The sequence below is a fragment of the Poecilia formosa genome, unplaced genomic scaffold (genome assembly GCF_000485575.1).
Source record: "Poecilia formosa unplaced genomic scaffold, Poecilia_formosa-5.1.2 Scaffold615, whole genome shotgun sequence".
In the NCBI taxonomy this organism is placed as follows: domain Eukaryota; kingdom Metazoa; phylum Chordata; class Actinopteri; order Cyprinodontiformes; family Poeciliidae; genus Poecilia; species Poecilia formosa.
In genome coordinates this window covers 95,977-115,849 of record NW_006800554.1, presented here as the reverse complement: position 1 = coordinate 115,849, position 19,873 = coordinate 95,977, and the positions used below count along the sequence as shown (strand labels likewise).

The 19,873-nt window shown below is 38.2% G+C and overlaps 1 protein-coding gene across 1 annotated transcript; it reads left to right on the top strand.

Moving 5' to 3' along the window:
- The first annotated feature begins 3,048 nt into the window (after positions 1-3,048).
- On the top strand, positions 3,049-19,794 carry LOC103130201 (ciliary neurotrophic factor receptor subunit alpha-like). The gene is made up of 11 exons (XM_007541531.2): positions 3,049-3,171; positions 8,387-8,453; positions 8,603-8,769; positions 10,023-10,137; positions 10,254-10,423; positions 10,698-10,861; positions 10,984-11,128; positions 11,554-11,640; positions 14,248-14,350; positions 14,454-14,567; positions 15,244-19,794. The coding sequence occupies exons 1-10, from the start codon at positions 3,075-3,077 to the stop codon at positions 14,530-14,532; spliced, it is 1,194 nt and encodes a 397-aa protein (XP_007541593.1). The 5' UTR covers positions 3,049-3,074; the 3' UTR covers positions 14,533-14,567; positions 15,244-19,794.
- The last annotated feature ends 79 nt before the right edge of the window (positions 19,795-19,873 follow it).

The following is a 19,873-nucleotide window of genomic DNA, read 5'->3' as shown; positions in this document are numbered from 1 at the left end:
ACACACTAAAGGCCAGACATTCAATTACTTTTTCTCATCACTGTATAGCTTATGAATACCATCCTGTGTTCCCACTGAGTTTTTGTTCATGGACTGTTTCTCAGCAGCTTAACAGTAAAATGGGGCAATGTAAGCAAGCGAGTGAGAAAGCTGAGATTTAAATTTGCCCCATACTCTGAGGTGGCGGTGGTGAATGTAACACAGCTGTGCTACCTCGTAGCACGGTAGACACAAGGGGGCCCGGCAAAGACGTCAAGAATATTTTTGAACCAGTTTATGTAGGAGCCACTCAATTTTCCCAGTTTGGTTAATTGCTTGAATTATTTGGAGAAGGAGGTAATCTGCTATTGTAAACTTTTATAGCACAATGAACCTGTAATTCAGTTGTTGATTATAAGATGTATGTCTGGAAAACTTGGCTGCAGAAATTTCCAACCACTTATTGTGACTGAACCCAGGATGCGCGAGGCTTGTCGCGGGTCGGTGTTTATTTAATGGGGTCAAACTTCATAAATGTGAGGTGTAATATAGTCAAGCTGTGCCAGTGTGTTTTGTTTATTTAACATTTACAGCTGCTGGTCATATTAAAATATGTTGTGATGCAAATTGTATGGAGAAAACAATGAAACACCAACAGTTTTATTTCTGTTGGTCCATATGTTGCTGTCACGTCATCTTAAGAGTCCTCTTTGTAATATATTGTAAATAACGCTTTATAAAACACTATTAATCAGTCACTAAGATGTAACACATTGCTTAGACGCTGGCAGCCTCAAACATAACACCTCATTCTCCTGTTTACTTTAAGGTTTATATAACAGATGATCTGTTTGGCTGAGATGCTGTGAACCACATGTTGGAGTGTTATTCTCACTAAACCACAGTGATCGCAGTTCAAGCGCCCGTAAATAAACCTTCAAAATTCAGATTGTCTTTGCAGATGGCATTAGAGAACAATCTGGTTTTTGCAATGGTCAGGGATATTCACACAGTAGACGTTGGGTTACTACCTGTTGGGTAGAACTGTTACAAAATTCTCATGTGATAACGGGAAAGAATATCCGGTTGACGGCGTCAGATCAAAGGTTTCAAACATAAATGTTACTGTTGCAAAAAATAATCCAGACTACTACAGTTACAGCAATCTTGTTTTCTACAATGTTTTGAAGATTTATATTTAGACTTGGGCAAAAATAAATGCCTGTCGTGACTGAATGCTGGCTTTACCAATCCAATATTTAAATTTTTAAGAGTTCCTTGTGCAGAAAAATAAATCTCTCCCTCTCTGTGTTTTTTTTCTTTTTATGCAATAACACGTTTAATTTAATTGTTAGTAGCTAGTTAGTTAGATGGCTGTCTGCACAGATAACCAGCCTGCAGTCTGCTGCCTAGCATACATGTGTTTTGTTGTTTTCCAACTGTTGTATTACCACAGTTTTTGTATTTCCACACTATCCTTGAATTTTGGGTTTGGAAATATTGGCAAACGAATGAGAGAAAAGTTGAGCCGCCATTTTTCCGCCTCCTGACCAGCAGTGTGAAGCAGCAGATCGGAGAGAGGAGGAGTCGTCTCACTCTGATGACTCTCAGAGGTTGTGCAGGGACAGAGCCTCCGGCAATTTCTGCGTCTTCTCATTAAAAAGGAGCTTAAACCTTAGGAACGGTGTGATGGAATACGTTTGAGTTTTTAATAACCACAGCCTTTTGTTGACAGCCTTGCTATACCTTGATTCCGATAACTGACTCATTCCTACGTGGCTGAAATCTTGGCAGAAGATGTTTAGCTTTGCAAAGTTTCTGTTGCATTTTTAAAGTCTTTCAAAGTATTCATATTTATTTTATATTTTTAGACAGTTTTAAGTGCATCCAGATTTCCCCTATTACATCTTAAATAGTTTGTTTTATAATATAAATTTTCTGTGTTAATTGATTAACACTCGTTTGGATTGTTTTCATACATCATTCACTTGTTCATGTGCGACAAAAACTGCAGAGACATTTTTAAAGTATAATGATATATGGATGGGGTTAGGGTTAGGCTAACACTAGGGTGATACTAACCTGATTGTAGATGCACGTCTGTTTTAGGGTGTGGGGCTTTGATGCCACATTCTTAATAAACAGCAGATTAATTTGTCTGTTTTAATCAGCCTGTGGGACGATTTAGCAGCGCTTATAAAAACTTAAAGACGGCTTGCTTAATTCGACTTTATTAACAAAATATAACTCTGGTTAGACGGTACAGATGGTGATGAATAAAAAGTAATAGGATGAGCTGTGACACATTACGAAGGCTCAGACTGTGGTACTGCAGGTTAAGAAATGTTCCTGATCCAAACATGTCTAGCACGATTAAACAGAGTGAAAAATATTGGTAGCGAATATGTATGTTTTGATACTTTGATTATGCAATTCAAGGTGTAAATATGTTCTCTGAACTAAATGTCTGTCGCTCATTGTTTGCTCATACTTCGTCTCCTCTTTTGCTCCTGATGAATTATAGAACTGTTTGACATTGAAAGAAATGGTGTTTGTGTTCAAATATAAAAAAAAAAGAGTGGGTTCTTTATGCTTCGTGCTTCGTGCCAGTCAACCCACGGAAGATGTCTCATTGAGTTTTGGCATTGAGCAGCTTCATGAAAAACAACACTGCTGAATTGATTATACATATATATATATGGTCTTTTCTGTGCAGGATCTAAATAGGCTGCTTTTCAATTTCATAATGAGGAAAGCATATGTTTTAAATATATTTACATGCTAACCTCTTTCCAGACCTTCAGGATTTTTCTCTCCTTTAATACAATGCAGTTTTCTGTACTTATCTTATAGTTATTTTGTATATGAATTGTTATGAAAAGTCTGTTATTTGATGTTGAAAAGCTCTTTCACTTGAGCTTCTGCTGCTCAATTACTACCGTTTCCTGTTTGAGGCCTTAAACCCCGTGAAAGAGAACTACGATGCGATCGGTTGCAGTATTTATCTTTTTTTTCCAGAAGCATAACCAGGAAATGGTTACTTTTGATTAAAATTTAAATAACCTCCTCCTCCATCTGTGTCTCTGTCTTTCTAGATGCCAGGCCTTCTGTCCAGTCCTGTTTGTCTCACAGTCATCTGGTTTTTGTCTTGGTCACTGCCTCCCAGCCGTGCTCAGATTTGGAGTGATGAAGGTAACACATGCTCACGCACGCACACCCACGCCTCAACACACTTTCTTCTCAAACAAAACCGACAGTTACATTTTTATGAAAATATATGTGGCTGCACATTTGTCTGGGCACATACCTTCGCATCAACCCAGCAACAACACACACAGAGACGCACATCCTGTCGAGATTCTGACATGGACTCCTCTGGATCCTTTACACTTGGTGGCACATACAGAGCTTAGAGTGAGCATGAAAGAAAGTGTAAAATGTCATTCTTTATTGACAGCTCCAGTGCTTGTCTTTCACTTTTTGTGAAAGCAATTTCATAAGGTCAGAGCTCATAATGTATGCTGTAATGGCTAAAAACTCCCACACTAGGTAACTAATTCAGCTGCAAAGAAATCTGAGAGATGTGTCATGGTACCCTATAGGAAAGATTAATTAAATGAATAACAGTACTTCTCACCTTTCCTGCCCTGATTTTCCACAGATGGTTACCTGAAGCTCCGGTTTTTTGTTTAAACTTGACTAAGGTTATTACAGCACAACACCTTCAGTAATAACTTTAGGTCATGAGACAAAAAACCTGTAAAAACAGTCTTTAATTAAACCAGAGAGGCTGTTATGGTTTGAAGACGACGCGATTGTGTTGGCTATGGATAACAGAGCCAAAGTTTCAGCAGGTGTTGGAGTGAAACGTGTAATTATTTAAATGTGTTTTCAGTTTAAGCAGAACGTCCTAGCTATCAAACAGGTGATTTTTCAGGTATGTAGAAATGACACATGTGCACATGTGTGTTTGATGGTTGCCTCTTAGCCATCGACCACACATGTGCACATAGCAACCTGACCAGCAGAGCAAATGGAGCAACAGTTTGTTTTTCAAAGCGGGGTAGCAAACTTAAAATTTTTTTTATTATTTTTGCCTCACTTCATTATGATCAGTCCCTACAGTCTGGAGCATAAACTGTATTCATGAAACAACACAGATGTTGTTTCATAAACTGTTGTGACTAAGCGATTTAGGCAAATTGTGTTTTTGTGCGCTCACCTATTTTATAACACAATCAGGTGCCTAAACTCATGCACATCTGCACATTCAAGTATGCAAATGTCAGCAAAGCAGTGCAGACATTTTATTTTCGTAACAACTCGATGTGTCATTCCTTTTTCAGGAATTACAAGTCAGATTATTCTTAGAAAATTTGTTTTACTGTGACAATAAACTGTCTGAATGAAAGTCAGCCTTTTTCTTTTTTCTTAGCTCTGGGTGAAACTTTTTTTCTTTTTTTTTTTCTAATAGCCACCAGCAGGAAAATAAGACAATTTCCTGATTCATATGTTATTTATCAAAGCATACTGCAAATCACACCAGTAACCTGTGATTATTTTCTCTTTCATTCATTTGAAAGAGAACTATGTGAAATCTAACCCCACTGATCCACTCATCCATTCATCCATTTGTCCTTCTGACAGTGTTAGTTTTATTTGTAGTTTTGTAATTAAAGCACAGCCTTGATAGACAGAGCTACAATAAATTATTATGGACTTCTAAACTTTATAAACTAAGAAGGACTTTAAACTTTGCTAATTTGTGTCTGAAGAAGTTTTATTTGCCTCTGAAAATCAAATCTTTCTTCCTTTCTTGTGTGCTTTCTTTCCTTTTTTCTGTCTTTTTTTCTTTCTTTCTTTTTCCCTTCTTACTTTCTCCTTTCCATTTTTTCTTTTTCTTTTTTTTTTTTTTCATTTTAATTAGTGAACAAACTGACCTTCACATGAGGCTGTCCGTTCTACCCTGAGGCTCCTCGGTCCTTTCTATTGTTTTGAAAGTACCGAGTTTCATCCAGCTTGCAGTTTCTGTGTCTGCTTTGCCATCTGATTTTAACGTCAAGACGAACCTGAAGCCTTTCTGTGCACATTGTTATGTGGACGTGTGTGTGAGAGAGAGAGTGTGTGCATAAACGCATTTTTGTGTATGAATGGATGTGCTGTTTTATGTCTGTGTGTATGCGTGTGTGTGTGTGTGTGTGTGTGTGTGCGCACATGTTGGGGTGCTCCTGCCAGAGGCAGAATCAGATATGAGTGGAACGCTGCGGGTTTGGGGAATAATGTACTTCACTGCCAATAAAACATGAATACACACATTCAGACCAGCCATTTCTTTGTGCTGCACCAGGGCCCCAGGTACACACACACACACACACACACACACACACACACACACACACACACACACACAGACACACACGTACATGCAGGGAAAAAAAGAAATGGAGTGTAGTGAAAGGAAAAAAGAAAATGTAGTTAAAATTGTTGAAAATTGGCTCTGTATAAAACCACTGAGTAAATGGAAAGACTGATGAGGAAAGTGAGACAATAAGAACGAACAATGGTCTATTATAGGACAAACAAAACCATTTGTAAACTTTAGTAATCGAGATGTTATGGACAGTGTAAGTCAAGATTTGTTCTGAACTCTTTCTTACCATGTGAGATAACCTTGTTGCATAGTGTTTAAACCCAGAGACTATTACATTGTTGTATCCCCACAAGTTTCAGTTTCAGCCTCCAGTCTTCTTTAGTTGGAGTATCACGGGTCTTTTGTCCCCGGCCTCCTGGTGCGTCTTGTGAAACCACGTGCGCTCTCATGGAAAATTTTCTTTAGGGCTTTGAATATTTTTCAGACTGCACAAGTCATGAACAATGAAGTTTAATTGTGAATTTGGCTAATATAATTGCGGTGTTGGTCCTACTTAGCGTTTTGGCCTCTTCTGGTTCAGGTTGTTTATGGCAAAACTGAACAGTTTTACATTTTCACAAAAAAAAAATATAACTTGCAGTAGAGGCTGAATAATTTTAGGTGCCGACTGTATGCTTGCCATATTGACTAGAAACAACACTGAATGCAATATTCCCTTTTCCCTTTTCCAGATTACTTTTTTAGTTTCATGCAAGCGAAATATGTGTAAAATACTTTGCTTCCAGTTTGTGTTATTATCTGTACATTCATGTGCATGATCCTTCTTTATCTTTCTTAATGTATTAATGTTTTCTTATCTGAACTGTAAAACCTACTGACTGAAACTTGGCTAATGTTACTCATTTCAGGAATTTTTCATTCACTTAGAAATACAGAAATCCAACAATTGCTCAAGCTCAATTAGTCAATTTTCAGCTTGACTAGTTTGACCCGTGGGTGGCAGTTGCAGCACCCACAGATCTACTCACAATATTAATAACTGTTTTTTTTTTCTGTGTAAAAATTCTTGTGTTGTTTCTTTGTTAAGGTAACTTTTGAGTTTTCAGGTCAACCAGACATTAGTTTTATCAAAGTAATTTACCTCCCACAACATCCGTCTTGAAATAAAAATTTATTGACCATGCCCTTTGTTATATGTGATTAGCTATGTCCTATATTCCACAGCATTATTAACAACTTTATTTCACTTTAGACGGTCTCAATATATTTCCGTGTTCTCCTCCCCTTTCACCATTCGTCTCTCACTCTTAGAAATCAAAATGCAACCACAAAGTCCCTGTGAAACTCATTTCCAGCTGTTTCAGTTCATGCAGCTGCCATCAGCAGAAAGAATTACAAAGAAAAAAAAAAAAAAAACGCTAAATATAAGCTGCCAGTGAAAACCAAGTTTGCTAAAGATCTGCAGCAAACATTCATGAAATATTGGTTTATTTCAGACACACCGCAGATTCATGAACCGTTTTAGGTAGTACTAGTAATTAAATAACTTTTCTGCAGTTCAGCAGTTTTTCGTTGAAATAGATTAGATAAAAACATAAAACTAAGGGTAGATTGTTTGCTGCTATGGTCGGAGAGGCCAGCAGGGAGTTTGCATGCCTCAGTGGCTGAGGTTGTGAATTAATGAAGCTGTTTGCGTGGCAGCCCAAACTATGCTGTTTTTTTGTTTTTTTCCTTTTTTCACCCCAGATCTCTCGTAAATGCCAGCTTTCACATTACGAAGCCAAGCTAAACATGTGCTCAACTACTCTCACACACACTAGATAGAATATCTTCTTTGCAAATTACTACAGCCACCACAAATATTTGCTCGAGTAAACACTACACTTGCTATACTTTAAATCAACACCACCCTTCAGTTTTGTTTGAGTTGGCAAGTATTGACATTGAAGATTTCTCCACATGTTAGTGATAGAAATCATCAAACTTTTGCAGTTAAGCTACATCTGGCATTTTCTGTTTATTCAGCTTCGGTACCGTTAGCAGTTCGATATTAATCCTGAAGTGATATAAAGATGTTGGATTACTGATTCTTATGAAAGTATAATTATTATCTGGTCCACTCTAATCCAGAAGTTGCATTTAATCTATTTAGCACTGACCATAACTAGTAGTAGCACTACCAGTAAAGATATCTGAAGCTCATCACTGCTTAGCCACGTTTATGTTGCATTGTGGGACACATGGCGTAAACAAACTAATGGTTGTTTGTCTTATGATCAGGCCTTGTCCAAGTTCCAAAAAGTGATATTTTTTTGGCATACCTTTCATGTAAGTTTGAACTAAACAGTATTGAGAAACAAACTAATGAAATGATTAAAATCTCATTGTTTTCTACGAGCTCAGAGCACATCTGCTTCTTGTCCTGATCCAATAATGATATCGGATATCGGTCCGCACATGCTCTTTGTTTTCCTGCAAAGCTACATAAATATCTGCATCTAAATTACGCTTTTTTTATTTTTTTAACATGCATAACAACAAGTCTATGCAGTATATTGTAGTTGGGGTACTGCTTCTGATTTTTTATTTACTTATTTATTTTATTGCCTTTAAATAATAAGTTAATCAGGACACAAGACAGAGTAAAATGTAGTTTACTGCTTTTGACCATTTGAGTTCTAAAGTGTAACTTACTTTATTGGTCCCAGCGGGGCTCTACTTTTAAAACGGTTTCAAAGTGGATTTATTTGAAAGACGGTAATATTTCGAAAATGACTACAACCAGCTTTCAAAGATAAAACACAAACACTCCGCAGCAGCTTTCCAATGCGTGCCAAAGACTCCTCAGTCTGCCGGATCCCGAACCGTGTATGGTCATGTTATTGTAACCCTGCTGACTGGACTGCTAGTGATTGTGCTTGAATCACATTAACGTAGACAGTACAGACACATTGTATGTCAGACTGCTCGGCGTGCACATTCTGGAAGCGAGCATGAAACGCTCTTTAACGTTTTATGCGATGTCTGTGTTTGCAGTGTCGGACGTGCAGTTTGGGCGTTTGGAGTCCAACGTGACACTGGCATGCGGGAAGTCACAAATCAGGTAGGAAGACCAGCATATTGCAAGCACTAAGAGGAAGTTTCATCTTCACGAGTATTGTGGCAAAAATGACAAAGAGCTCAGTTAGTATGAAAGATTCCCCAAAATCAGTTGCTATCATAAAAATTAATAAAGTACCTTCCTCTGTCCAGTGTCCCTGTGGTGTGGCGTCACAACCACAGCTCCGTGTCGTCGTGGCACCAAGTGACATTCAACGGAAGCTTAGTCCTGTTCCTCGTCGACCAATCAGCACAGGGCAACTACAGCTGCTATGACGACAGTGGGCTCCTCCTCCACTCGGTCATACTCCGACTGGGCTGTAAGTGATGCTTTGACTTCTTCAGATATACGTAGGTTTTAAAGGTAGTAGTACACATATAAAATGTCTTCTTGCAAAAGTATTCATATCACTTAAACTTCAGTGTGTTTCATGGTATTATATGTGATAGACTAACTGAAAGTAATGCATGGCTGTGAAGCGGATGAATGCTGATTCATATTTTTTTTTATTATTATTATTATTTTTTTATGAACAAAAATATCAAAATTGTTGTACATTTTTCTTGGTGTGTATTCTCTGTAGAATTGTAGCCATTCCACAGAGATTGCACACAAACAGGGAGGTTTGTTTGAGAACATTGGTGCACAAATCATGAAGATCCAAATCCCAAATGCAACACACCAGACAGGTCAGCGATAACGTTTACCATAAAACTGCACTATGAAACTTTTACAAAAATATTATTTTATATAAAAAAAAGATATTTTATTCATAACATAGTTCAAACTGTCATTGTCATGACCGCATTGTACGAGACAATCTTGGTGGTAATTTTAACAAATATGTAAAAACATGCATATTTTTATAAAAGTTACATATTGCAGCTCATGCAAAGGACAGAGCAAAATCATGGAGGGTGTTCTGCTTAGATGGAAGGGAAACTGAAAACATCCAACATAGCAGTCAAGGTGAAACATGGTGGCAGTGTGACCAAGCTTCAGGCATGTTTTCATTCAGAAGGGACAAGAAAAGATAATCACAGTGGATGGGGAAGTGGCTGGAGATGCATACATGACAAAGTGTTAAGGCAGTACATGGACCTGCTAGAACATGACATAACGGTATAGCTTAAAGCACATTCATAATTCATGTTAGTTAGTGGCTCAGTTAGTGCAGACCAGTAGATAAAAATCCGTTTGAGCATTTTTTTTAATTAAATAAACAAAATGAGCAATGAGCAAAAATGTCTTCTGGGTGTGCAAAGCTGAAAGAGGCATAAACTGAAAGACTTGTGAGTGTAATTCCAGTGAAAGGTCGTTGTAGAATTATGAATGTTTTTCTGTTTATAGTAAGATTACTTATGAAGTCAGTGATAAATGGAGCAGAGCTATTAGTCCTCAGAGGAAACTGGTCTTATCAGCCATCACAAAGCCATCCACATCCTGCCACTGTCTCAAACAGGAAGGGGCTTCCAACTGATTTTCCTTCCAAGGAACTGGGAGTTTTGCCTTCTGCTGGTCAAAGCCCTCCTGATTGTTTCGGTTCATAATGGGGACACTCTTGTTTGTTAGATCCCCCTGGGCTGCTGAGCATTTCCTGCCGTGTACCCAATCACACATTTGTTCGCTGCACCTGGAAGGACTCTGTGAAAACCTTCCTGCCAGCCAAGTACAACACCTCCTTCAGGTACAACACAGTTACTGCATCGGAACGGTCAAATTCAGAACATTGTGTTTTGTTTTTTCTTGTTTTGTTTTTTTAAATTGTAATAATAATTAAACACTTTTGATCTTGTTTTCAAGAGGGAAGGAAGAGAAGGAGCCGACCAAAGTGTGCATCGTGGACTCCACCAACAGGCGCTGTGTTGTAGAAGATCCCGCTTTCTGGCAGACCATCCACACATTTGGAGTCACAGAGACAAACGCTCTTGGGTCCCAGACATCTTACCGCAGAATCAGACTAAATGAACTTTGTAAGGCTGCATAAGAAATCTGTGATTTTTATCAATTTTATTTTTTATTTTAAAGGGGAGTGTCTCATAAAACTAAATTATGTGAAAGAGAGTTGTCTTAATTTAACGCTAGGAAACACTGCTTGGTTCTAAATTACACTTTTTTTGTCCATTAGAGCTGAAACACTGTTATTTTTTTAAAGAAAATATGTTTCTTTCTTCTGCAAAAATAAAAAAACAACAACTATTTGTTCAGTTATTCACTTTCTAACTTTCTACTTGTTTGTTTTTACAGTGAAACCAGACCCTCCACGGTCTGTGTTCATAGAGGAAGTGGAAGGTAATCCATCAAAGTTATGGGTTACATGGAAGAATCCGTCGTCTTGGCCAGAGGACCCTTTGTTTCCCCTGAGATTTCATATTCGATACAGACCACAGGGATCCATGCACTGGTCAGAGGTAAGTCAATCAAACCCTCGCCCACATTGTTGGCTTTTGATGCCGAACTGGTTCGCCACCCCTGCTCTATTCGGCGTTATGATTGTCCCATCAGTAGCATCTTTTTGTCTGTCCAAAAACAGATGATGACAGAAGAGAATTCAATTGAAATACCCGACGCCACACCGCACCACAGCAACCAGGTTCAAGTTCGGGCCCGCGACGACGTCAGCCCGGAGAGCCAGTGGAGCGAATGGAGCGCCCCGAGTTTCCGTACGCCCTGGCGAGGTGGGACACATTAATGGATATTTCATGGATATTTTTGGTGACAAATGAAAATATATGGGCTGACTGAAATGATTGGACTAGACATAAATAGGTCAAAAATAATGAGTGAAACCTTCTATACAGCTTCGGCGATATTGTAACTTTTTGAGAAACTATGAAAGAAACGTTGTTTAGATCAAATCTACTAAGAGAGTTGGACTCAAGACAACAATGTCGGGATAGAAAACTGGGACGCAGTAAAACTGGATGAATGGTGAAGTGCTGGAAATGAGCCGGTTCTAATTACTTGTGTTTGATGCGCAGCCAGAAACACGTACAGATTTCATTAAGTATAATTAACTTTGACTGTAGGTTTCTTTTGTGGTTTGAGTCACGGGATTTGGTACATTGACGGCAAAGTTTGCATCTGTTTGTTTGCGTTGCAGCCGACACCACCACTCACCCTTCAGATGACCCAGACGATATCTATCTCTTCAGCACGCCGCCTGAAACTTTCACCTCCAAAACCCACGGTAAGACCCGCTTGTCTCTTTAAAATATCAGACCCCTGGCAGTCTTGTTCCTCGGCAACAAACCGGGTGTTTGTTGTATGAACGTGATGCCAGTTGTCATCACATTTATACAATTTCCTCATTACCATTATCCTTAAAAAGTATTTTAAATGTAGAGCTAGAGCACTGCCTCTACTCGTTCTGTGTTTTCCACATGCTTTTTTAATTAGGTGAATCACATTTCCTGCTGTTTAAACTCTTTCTAAAATTATGTAGGCAGCGCCAGAAATTCCTACAAAAAAAGCCTCTAAGGATAATGGCGTCTTGGGAAAGTATTTACATAATTGTGAAGAGGATGGAAAATTGCACGTAATTTTGTCAACTATTTTTTAAAAATAGAAGCCTGAAAACTTGGCTGATTATTTGTATTTAGTGCCTATATGTATCTAGTTGTGTCTATGAATAAATGCAGCTATTCTGTAAAGGCCTTGGAGATTTGCTAAGGAATGTTAGTGAGCAAATAGCGTCGTGATTTGGCCCAGGATCACGTTGCATGCTTCTGGACTAACTTTTTGCACTGGCTGCGCTGGTGTGCCTAGCTTTTTCTCTACAGCACAAAATTGAGTTGCACCCAAATGTTCAACTGCATCACATTAAACATTGCAGTTTTACAAGTTAGCTTTTTTTTTCCTGAATCACTGTTCAATACGCCAATATTTACTGATGAAAGACTAACAATTTAGCAAACATAAAGGAACTGAAAAAGGGTTTGAAGTGGTTCAATGAGCTAAAATCTAAGCAAGATAAAATGAATGAATGAAGCGATGTAAGTTCAAATATTTTAAAGGCTGAACATCTTATGGATTTTTACAATAAATGCAGTGGGAAGGCCTGGGAGGGTGACTGATCACACAGATACATGCGCTCAGAAAAGTCTTGTGCTCTTAGGCTGGAGGGAAAAATATAACACTATTATTATCATCAGTGTAATGCAGAAACCAGACTGACAAAACCAAAACATCAAAATTTAAAACGCCCACATCCTCCACAGCTCTGACACACATATCCTGAGATTATGATGATGATTTTTAGATGACTGAGGCCTTAACTTTCCTACAGCCTCTCTGTTTATCTGACTAGCCCAGCCTGCTCACCTCTGGTCCACTGCAGTACACAACATTGACACGGTCTACCACAGCCAATCAGAGGATGGGAGCCCGCCCTGTGCTATCTCTGATTGGTTTAGACAATGATGTGGGCCCAATGCATGTCTGCTGTTGAAACACAGGGAGACTCTCAGTGTCAGGGACGTTTTTTTTTAACATCTCATAGGGTGAGCTGTTCACAGATTGAATATAAGTGTGTGCTTTTCACATTATTTTGTGGAACACTTTCTAAACTAGATCCACTTTTCTTTCCACTTCACATTGTGCCATATCATTTTTCAGACTCCCTGGATAATCACCAGAAAATATGCTACAGTATTTAACTGTAGAAATGTTCCAGGGTGGAAGGGTTCAAGGGTTGTGAATTACTTCAAAACTTACTTTTGTACTTTGTAGCTTTGTTTTCTCTCCAAACTTTTTTTTTATGTCACTACTTTTGCTTTTTTGCTGAACTGTTCATTATGTGTGACTGTATTTCATGATCTGGGTAGAGGATGTGCACAGCTTGTGTCATTTCTCCTCATTCTTGTTTTGGGTCTTGCGTTCTTAACTATTTATTGGCCTGATATCAAGGAAAACTGCAGGATAATCTGCTTCATAGCTCTTGTGTTTGTTTTGGCTGCGTATAAATGTCTAATCAGTCATTAATGCAGCTGAAAGCTCAGAGGGCATTATTTACAGTCATTACAGTCTAGATAAGACCAAACATGTACCTCTTGTTTGGTCCTATCCTCCATTACATATAATTGTAGTACATTGCTCCTACAGCGTGTCGTGTTCTTCGATGTGATTTTTGGTTCCTAGATAGTAGCACCCATATATCTGGGTGAAACAGAGTTGAAAGCGAGCTGCAGTTGCAATTATCCCTTCTAAACTGTACACATGCAGGGAACCTGCAAGTGTACACAAACACCCACATGTAAGAGACCAGGGAGCATGAAAGTGAGTGGAATTAAAAGACAAGCTGAAAACTGATTTTTTGCAGGGCTTTTTTTTTTTTTTTTTTTTTTATTAGAAAAAAATTTTTGGAAAATTTAGATTTTCAGTCTGCATATAAAATGTTGATAATGCATTTCAAACTGATTGTTTTCAGATCATTTGCGTCCATGAAAGTGTAATCAGTGAATGTTTATTTGTCAAATCTGGAACAGCAATCCTCCGATTGACTTTTAACCCAGGAGTAATTACATCCAGCAACGCATCATCAGTGTTTTGGCAGTCTGTTTAGTTCGTAAACAACAAACTAGAAATTTGCGAAATCTCTTCTGTTTTTATTAAAACTCAGCTACACCCACTGGCTTTTGTTATCCTTTTGTTGTCCCAATTTTCCTCAGTCACACGCTGCTCCGTTTTCATCACCTTCCTGCTGCTTTGCGTCTTCCACCCTGGTAGGCCCCCAATATGTTGTTTTGCTTAAATCTTTTGTTTTTTTTCCCTCCCCCCCACTTTCTTCCCACATTAGGTGTTGTACAAGAGGATGATGGTAATTTGGGTCTGGTGATCCTCTTGGTTTTGTTCTCCATCTTCATACTTACCACCGTCCTTTCCCTTATTTTTGTCATATGGTAAGACACAAAGACAAGCACACATCCCAGAACGGATCACAGCTGTATGTTTGAACGAGACTTTACGTATTATTTTATTTTTTTATTTTATTATTATTTCTAGGATGAGACAGAAACGGCGGGAACATGCAACCAAACAAGAACTCGCCTCTATGGTCAAGATGAAATCTTTGCCAATCTAATGAGACATTTACCTCGCAGCATTTAATGTGTCAAGGTAAGTTTTCTTTTCTTTTCTTTTTTTCCTTTAAGGAAATATTTAACTTTTTACACCTGCGTAGGCAAACAAAGATCAGGCCGAAATCCAGTCAAATTCGATTTTTATGGAGGCATAAAAATCACGGTGTGACAAAAATGTGAAATAGTTCAAGGTGTGTGAAAACCTTTGCGAACCGTTTTATATTGGAAAGACAGTGGAGGTCACAGCCATTTGTTTTTATTTATTTTGTTTACCAGATTCATCTGCGAGTTTTGAAAAGAAGCAGCCTACATGTTTGAATCCAATTAAAATCCTATTTTGGATGCTTTTTACTGTGACTTAAATAGCTCCACTGATGATCATCAAAAGCATGCTTAGCCAATGAGACGACTTTCGTGGTTTTTCTGCTTTACTACGATGCAATATGGTTCAAAGAGTTGCTATAAACATCTCTGAGACAACCCTTCAGATTGCCTGCCAACTTTTGATTATAAGGCTGGCACAAACACACACACACACACAAACACAGATTATAACTACGTATGCCTGCATATCTTCTATTTATCTCTGGCTTTTAAATACATGCTTTCAAACAAATTATGCTATGATATATGTTTTCTGCAGCTGCATTTCTCTCCCTTCTTCACCCTGTTTTTTTTTTTTCTTCTTTTCTTATGTGTGTTTTTCTTCTTAGGTTTGTTTGAAGTGTCCACAACCTGTCAGCTTCAGCAGTGAGTAAACATCTACGCCACACCGCTGTGACATGCTGAAATTTCAGCTGAAATTATGAACAGAGCATTACTCCATCCAACTTCCAGGACAACGGGGGACAAGAGTGGAACGGAGAATTTTTCGGTATTTACCACATGACTGCAGGGGAAAGTTTTGTGAGCCTCGCTGGACTTATTCAGTGGCATCCAATTAACTGCATTACCCACAATGCATTACAGAGTCGCCAGGAGAAACCTGCGACCAAACTCTGCTTACTTAAGCCGCGATAACTCCTCAGCGGAACGAAAAATAACACGGCACCACGACAGTTTTACTTTCACAACCAATGCTGCTTCAGGTGGACTGACTCTTTGTGCCTTTTGAACTTTTTTTTTCTTCTTTTTTTTTTTTTAACCAACAAAATAGGACAAGAAATTCAGCTGCCAAACACAAAGAGATAGGATTTTATTGTGGAACTGCTTGGCTCTTTCTCCCCAACCAGAACATTTCCATTTAATTCATTTATTTTATGAGTCTCTCTGTGTGAATAAACACAATCATTCTTACATTGACTGACTCAATGCTGTGAAGGAAGCAGAATCTCTGCCAGTCTGTGTGAGTGTGTCTGATGCCAAAGCAGCAACAATGGGCATTACAGCCTCTGCTGGAGGGGGGGTGGGGGTGGGGGGTGAACGGGAGACTAGAAAACAATCTGCAACCTGCTTTGGACCTGAGGGAGAATTTTGGGTTTTGGAGAATGAGGGCCAAGGAGGAAATTTATCTGGCTTATAATGAACGATTTTATGTTGCATGATTCCATGATATGTTGCATGAATGGTTTTACGTTGCATGACCCCATTATGTTGTCTGTCACTTACAGTACATGTATTTCCTTGTTCATTTATGTCTTTTATCCATCCATGGACAATTTTGTTTTCATGTGACTGAAAGACTGAGAAGGAAAAGAGGAGAGACTGGCCTTTCACAAATCACCAGCGTTAAGACGTCACTTACTTAGTCATATATAAAAGATCTTGGAGAGTTTTTGTTAAACAATTAAATTCCATCACAAGTTGAACCCATTGAATCTAAATTGAAAAATCAATGGAAATCTAAATCTAATCAAAAATATTCACTTTTTGCAGACAATTTGCAAATAAAGCAAGAAATGCATAGTGTAATAAATATCAAGTCTGTACTAAAACCAGAACATGACGCTAAAATGGTCTTTGCATTTTAACGTCATGACTCCTTCAGTGTTGCATGAAGGAGTCCTGCATTGGTAACCTTTGTTCATGATATGTGGGCATTGTGCACCACAGTTGGTTTGGTCATCAGAATTTGAGACACTGGCCTACAACCTAATTCTACTCAAACTCAAGAACTCAAGTAATTTATTACTTTGCAGAGCAGCTGCTATTCGCAGGAGGCTGCAACCAATAGGATCTCACCGAGCAGCTTAAACAAACACTCCATGCTAATAAATACACTTCCACCTTGAACATAGATATAGTTTTGTACTGGGCATCAAACAAGGCTCCACAGCTGTGGAGAAGTGCACACAACTCCAAATTGTGCATGTACACCTTGTGCAAAAAGTTTGGTTTTTCTTGCTGCAGTTCAGAATTAAAAAAATAAATAAATAAATAAATACCCCCCAGGCTACCAGAAGCCACTTCATAGTTGCACAAAAGCAATTGCAAGCATGAACCCTCCAGTACCAATTACTTAAATTTTGCTTTCAGAGCATTATCCACAGGGGCGTCGTTTACAACACCCAGCATTTTTCTCATTAATATGAATCTTAGAGGAAATTCCTGCTGATCTTTGTGTCACATTTCTTATTCAGGCTGCACAAAAAAAAGTTAGCAATTGTAATACAGGCAAAGTTGCTGCTCACTATCCTCAGTGTTATGAACTGCACCATATTCTGCTGATCAGCGTATTTTTCAGATTGTATGAAGACTGAAATAAGATTATGTGATGGATCAGGAGGTGAATCGATTTACCACCTTTGAGAAAGCACATTGACCACAGAAGAAAAGTTTGATTCGAAAGAGGCTGGCGATGACTAGGGGGAACGAGGAAGATTAAGCAGAAGCCAATAAGGTTAATACAAAATCGTTACATTTTGCAAGCACCACATAAACGATTGTGGTGCCACCTTCTCTGAAACAAGGCTGAAACTGAAGGTTGAGGTGCAGAAACCTCACATATAGAGTGGTGAGAGAGACAGAGATTAAACAAATTGTGAGCAGAGTAATAAAATAGTTGGCCTCACAATGAAATGTGAAATCTGGGTAGGCTTTGGCACGACCCAGTCTGAGTGATTATGAGGGTTTTAGAGACCATCAGATGGTTTTAACCCAGTCTAAAGGGGCCCTAGTAAATTCTGGGAGTTATTAAAAACAATGATCATCTAAAGAAAGAGAAGAAAGTTTAACATCCTACGTGAAGTTACATTTTTTGCTTATGTATGTTAAGATAGTTGATTACAAAATGAAATTATTAGACATATAATGCCCAAGAGAAGGATAAGGAAATCAAAGCATTTCATTTTACAGTAAAACTGAGATGATCTTCCTTAGAAGTCTACTAAAGAGCTATGTCAACGTCTGACACATATAGTCATAGTTTCTACTGTTTAACCCCTTCTGTCAACGCCAGAGGATGCAGACAGTTTGCATATAGCAGATCATATTAGTGGGATCCAAATATTTGCATTGCAACTTATTTCTATTTTCAACATGGGGCTCCTTTTACTTCAGGGAGGTGGCTTGTGGACAGTTATGACGGATGTTAGCATGTGGTTTTGAGCACCACCGTAAACGAACGGGTTTTGGTATGCTGAAGACATTGAGCACTTTTTTGAGGAACACGGTAAAGGCTGGGATCGGGTGAGGAGATTCACTTCAACTGCATTAATGGAACCTATGGTTGTTGTTGTTTTTTTTGTTGTTTTTTTTTGGTGAGGATTGCACAGCTTTGTCACATTGATAAACTCTGATATTGTGTTAATTAACCGTCAACTTGTCAGTGAAAGTTTATATAACTGAATGTGCACAAGATAAACTGACAAGGGTTGCTTTCACTCAACACACCAACTCACAAAAATGTTAAAGTTCTGAAATACCTCTTTTACAGCTTTCTCCTTTACTTCCTCCTTCAATGTTTTTGTTTCTTTCTTTTATCCTTTAGTTTTATTCTGCAAATGTAAAGTTTTTTTTAATTCTAGTTTTAGAAACACAAGGGTGTATCCAAGTCAAATTGTTCCAGTTTGACGACTGTCTGTTTTCTAAAGCTAACTTCATATATATATATTTTTTGCATGGATTCCAGCAAAGCTTACCTGTATATTATCACTGTATATCACAGATAATGGATGTTAAAAGTGTATGTGGTGTTTATAAACCTGTTCATGGGGGTAGGTTTGCAGACATGGTTTGCTCAGTCGCAAATTAACAAATATTTTTCGAGAATTAGTGAAAAGATTTTGATTATGACGTTTGAACTCTCAAAAGGGAATGCTGTTGGTACAGTGCCTTGCAAGAGAATCATTCGAACACATGGATATGCTTTCAGTTCAACTTCAATGAAATGTCGCCGCAACTCAAGGAAGCTAAATTTTGATCTCGTCTGACCAGATAAACTTTTTGACATAAAATGTATTAGTGTTTCATTAGTGAATACTTCTGCAAAGCACTCTAAATCAATCCAAACAACACATAGTTTAGGTTTAGAACTAGCACTACTGACTGAGTATAATTCATGTCTGCAGAACCTTTCCTGTGATATGTATTTGTGTCTTTGACCCCAGTTACATGAAGCTGTGTTGCTGTACACTTACTGTATGGATAGTGAATCAGTTTTATTCTGACATGCTTAATTCTAGGACTCGTTTTATTTCTGTCCTGTCAAGTGAACCATAGATTTTCTCTCTGACCTCTTCCCTTAAATTTTGTGTCAATATTCGGAACTTTTATTTAATTTATTTTTTTTTTTTTTTTTTTTTTACATAATATGGATCAAACTGGATTTGGAAGATGGCAAAACTTGCTCAATGAAAAGCAGAGAGACTATACCCCTAATTTTGACATCTTGCTGAAATTAATGAATTCGTGTTTGTGGTTCTGAAAACAAATGTCATATTTGCAGATTGGATCTGAAACATTCTCAGTATGGATTCTGTGTGCTCATCATTGTCGTTTATTTCCCCTGGTTTGAGGTTGACGGCTACCTGCTTTGTTTCTACATCGTGAGCATCTATGGATGTATTTCTGTTTCACGTTGGTGGTGTTTTGTCTGGTTCTGCGGACAGAATTATTTCATTATCCCTCTGCAGTGTGATACTGTATGGAGCCTGTTGGTTTTTAATCTTACAAGCTCAATACACTCAGGCATCCTCGCTCAGATGTAAATAGTTTATTTTTTTCTTTTTATTTTTTTTTCTAGCAATATGTGTACAACACATATCATCATAAGCTGTTTTTCTTCCTGTACTGGTATGTTTCTGTGAAATAAATACTATTTTACCACATTTTCAATAGAAGGAAATCATTTTGTGTTGTGTTTACGCCTCCCATAGTTCAAACAGGCAGAGCTTGGTCTCCCCA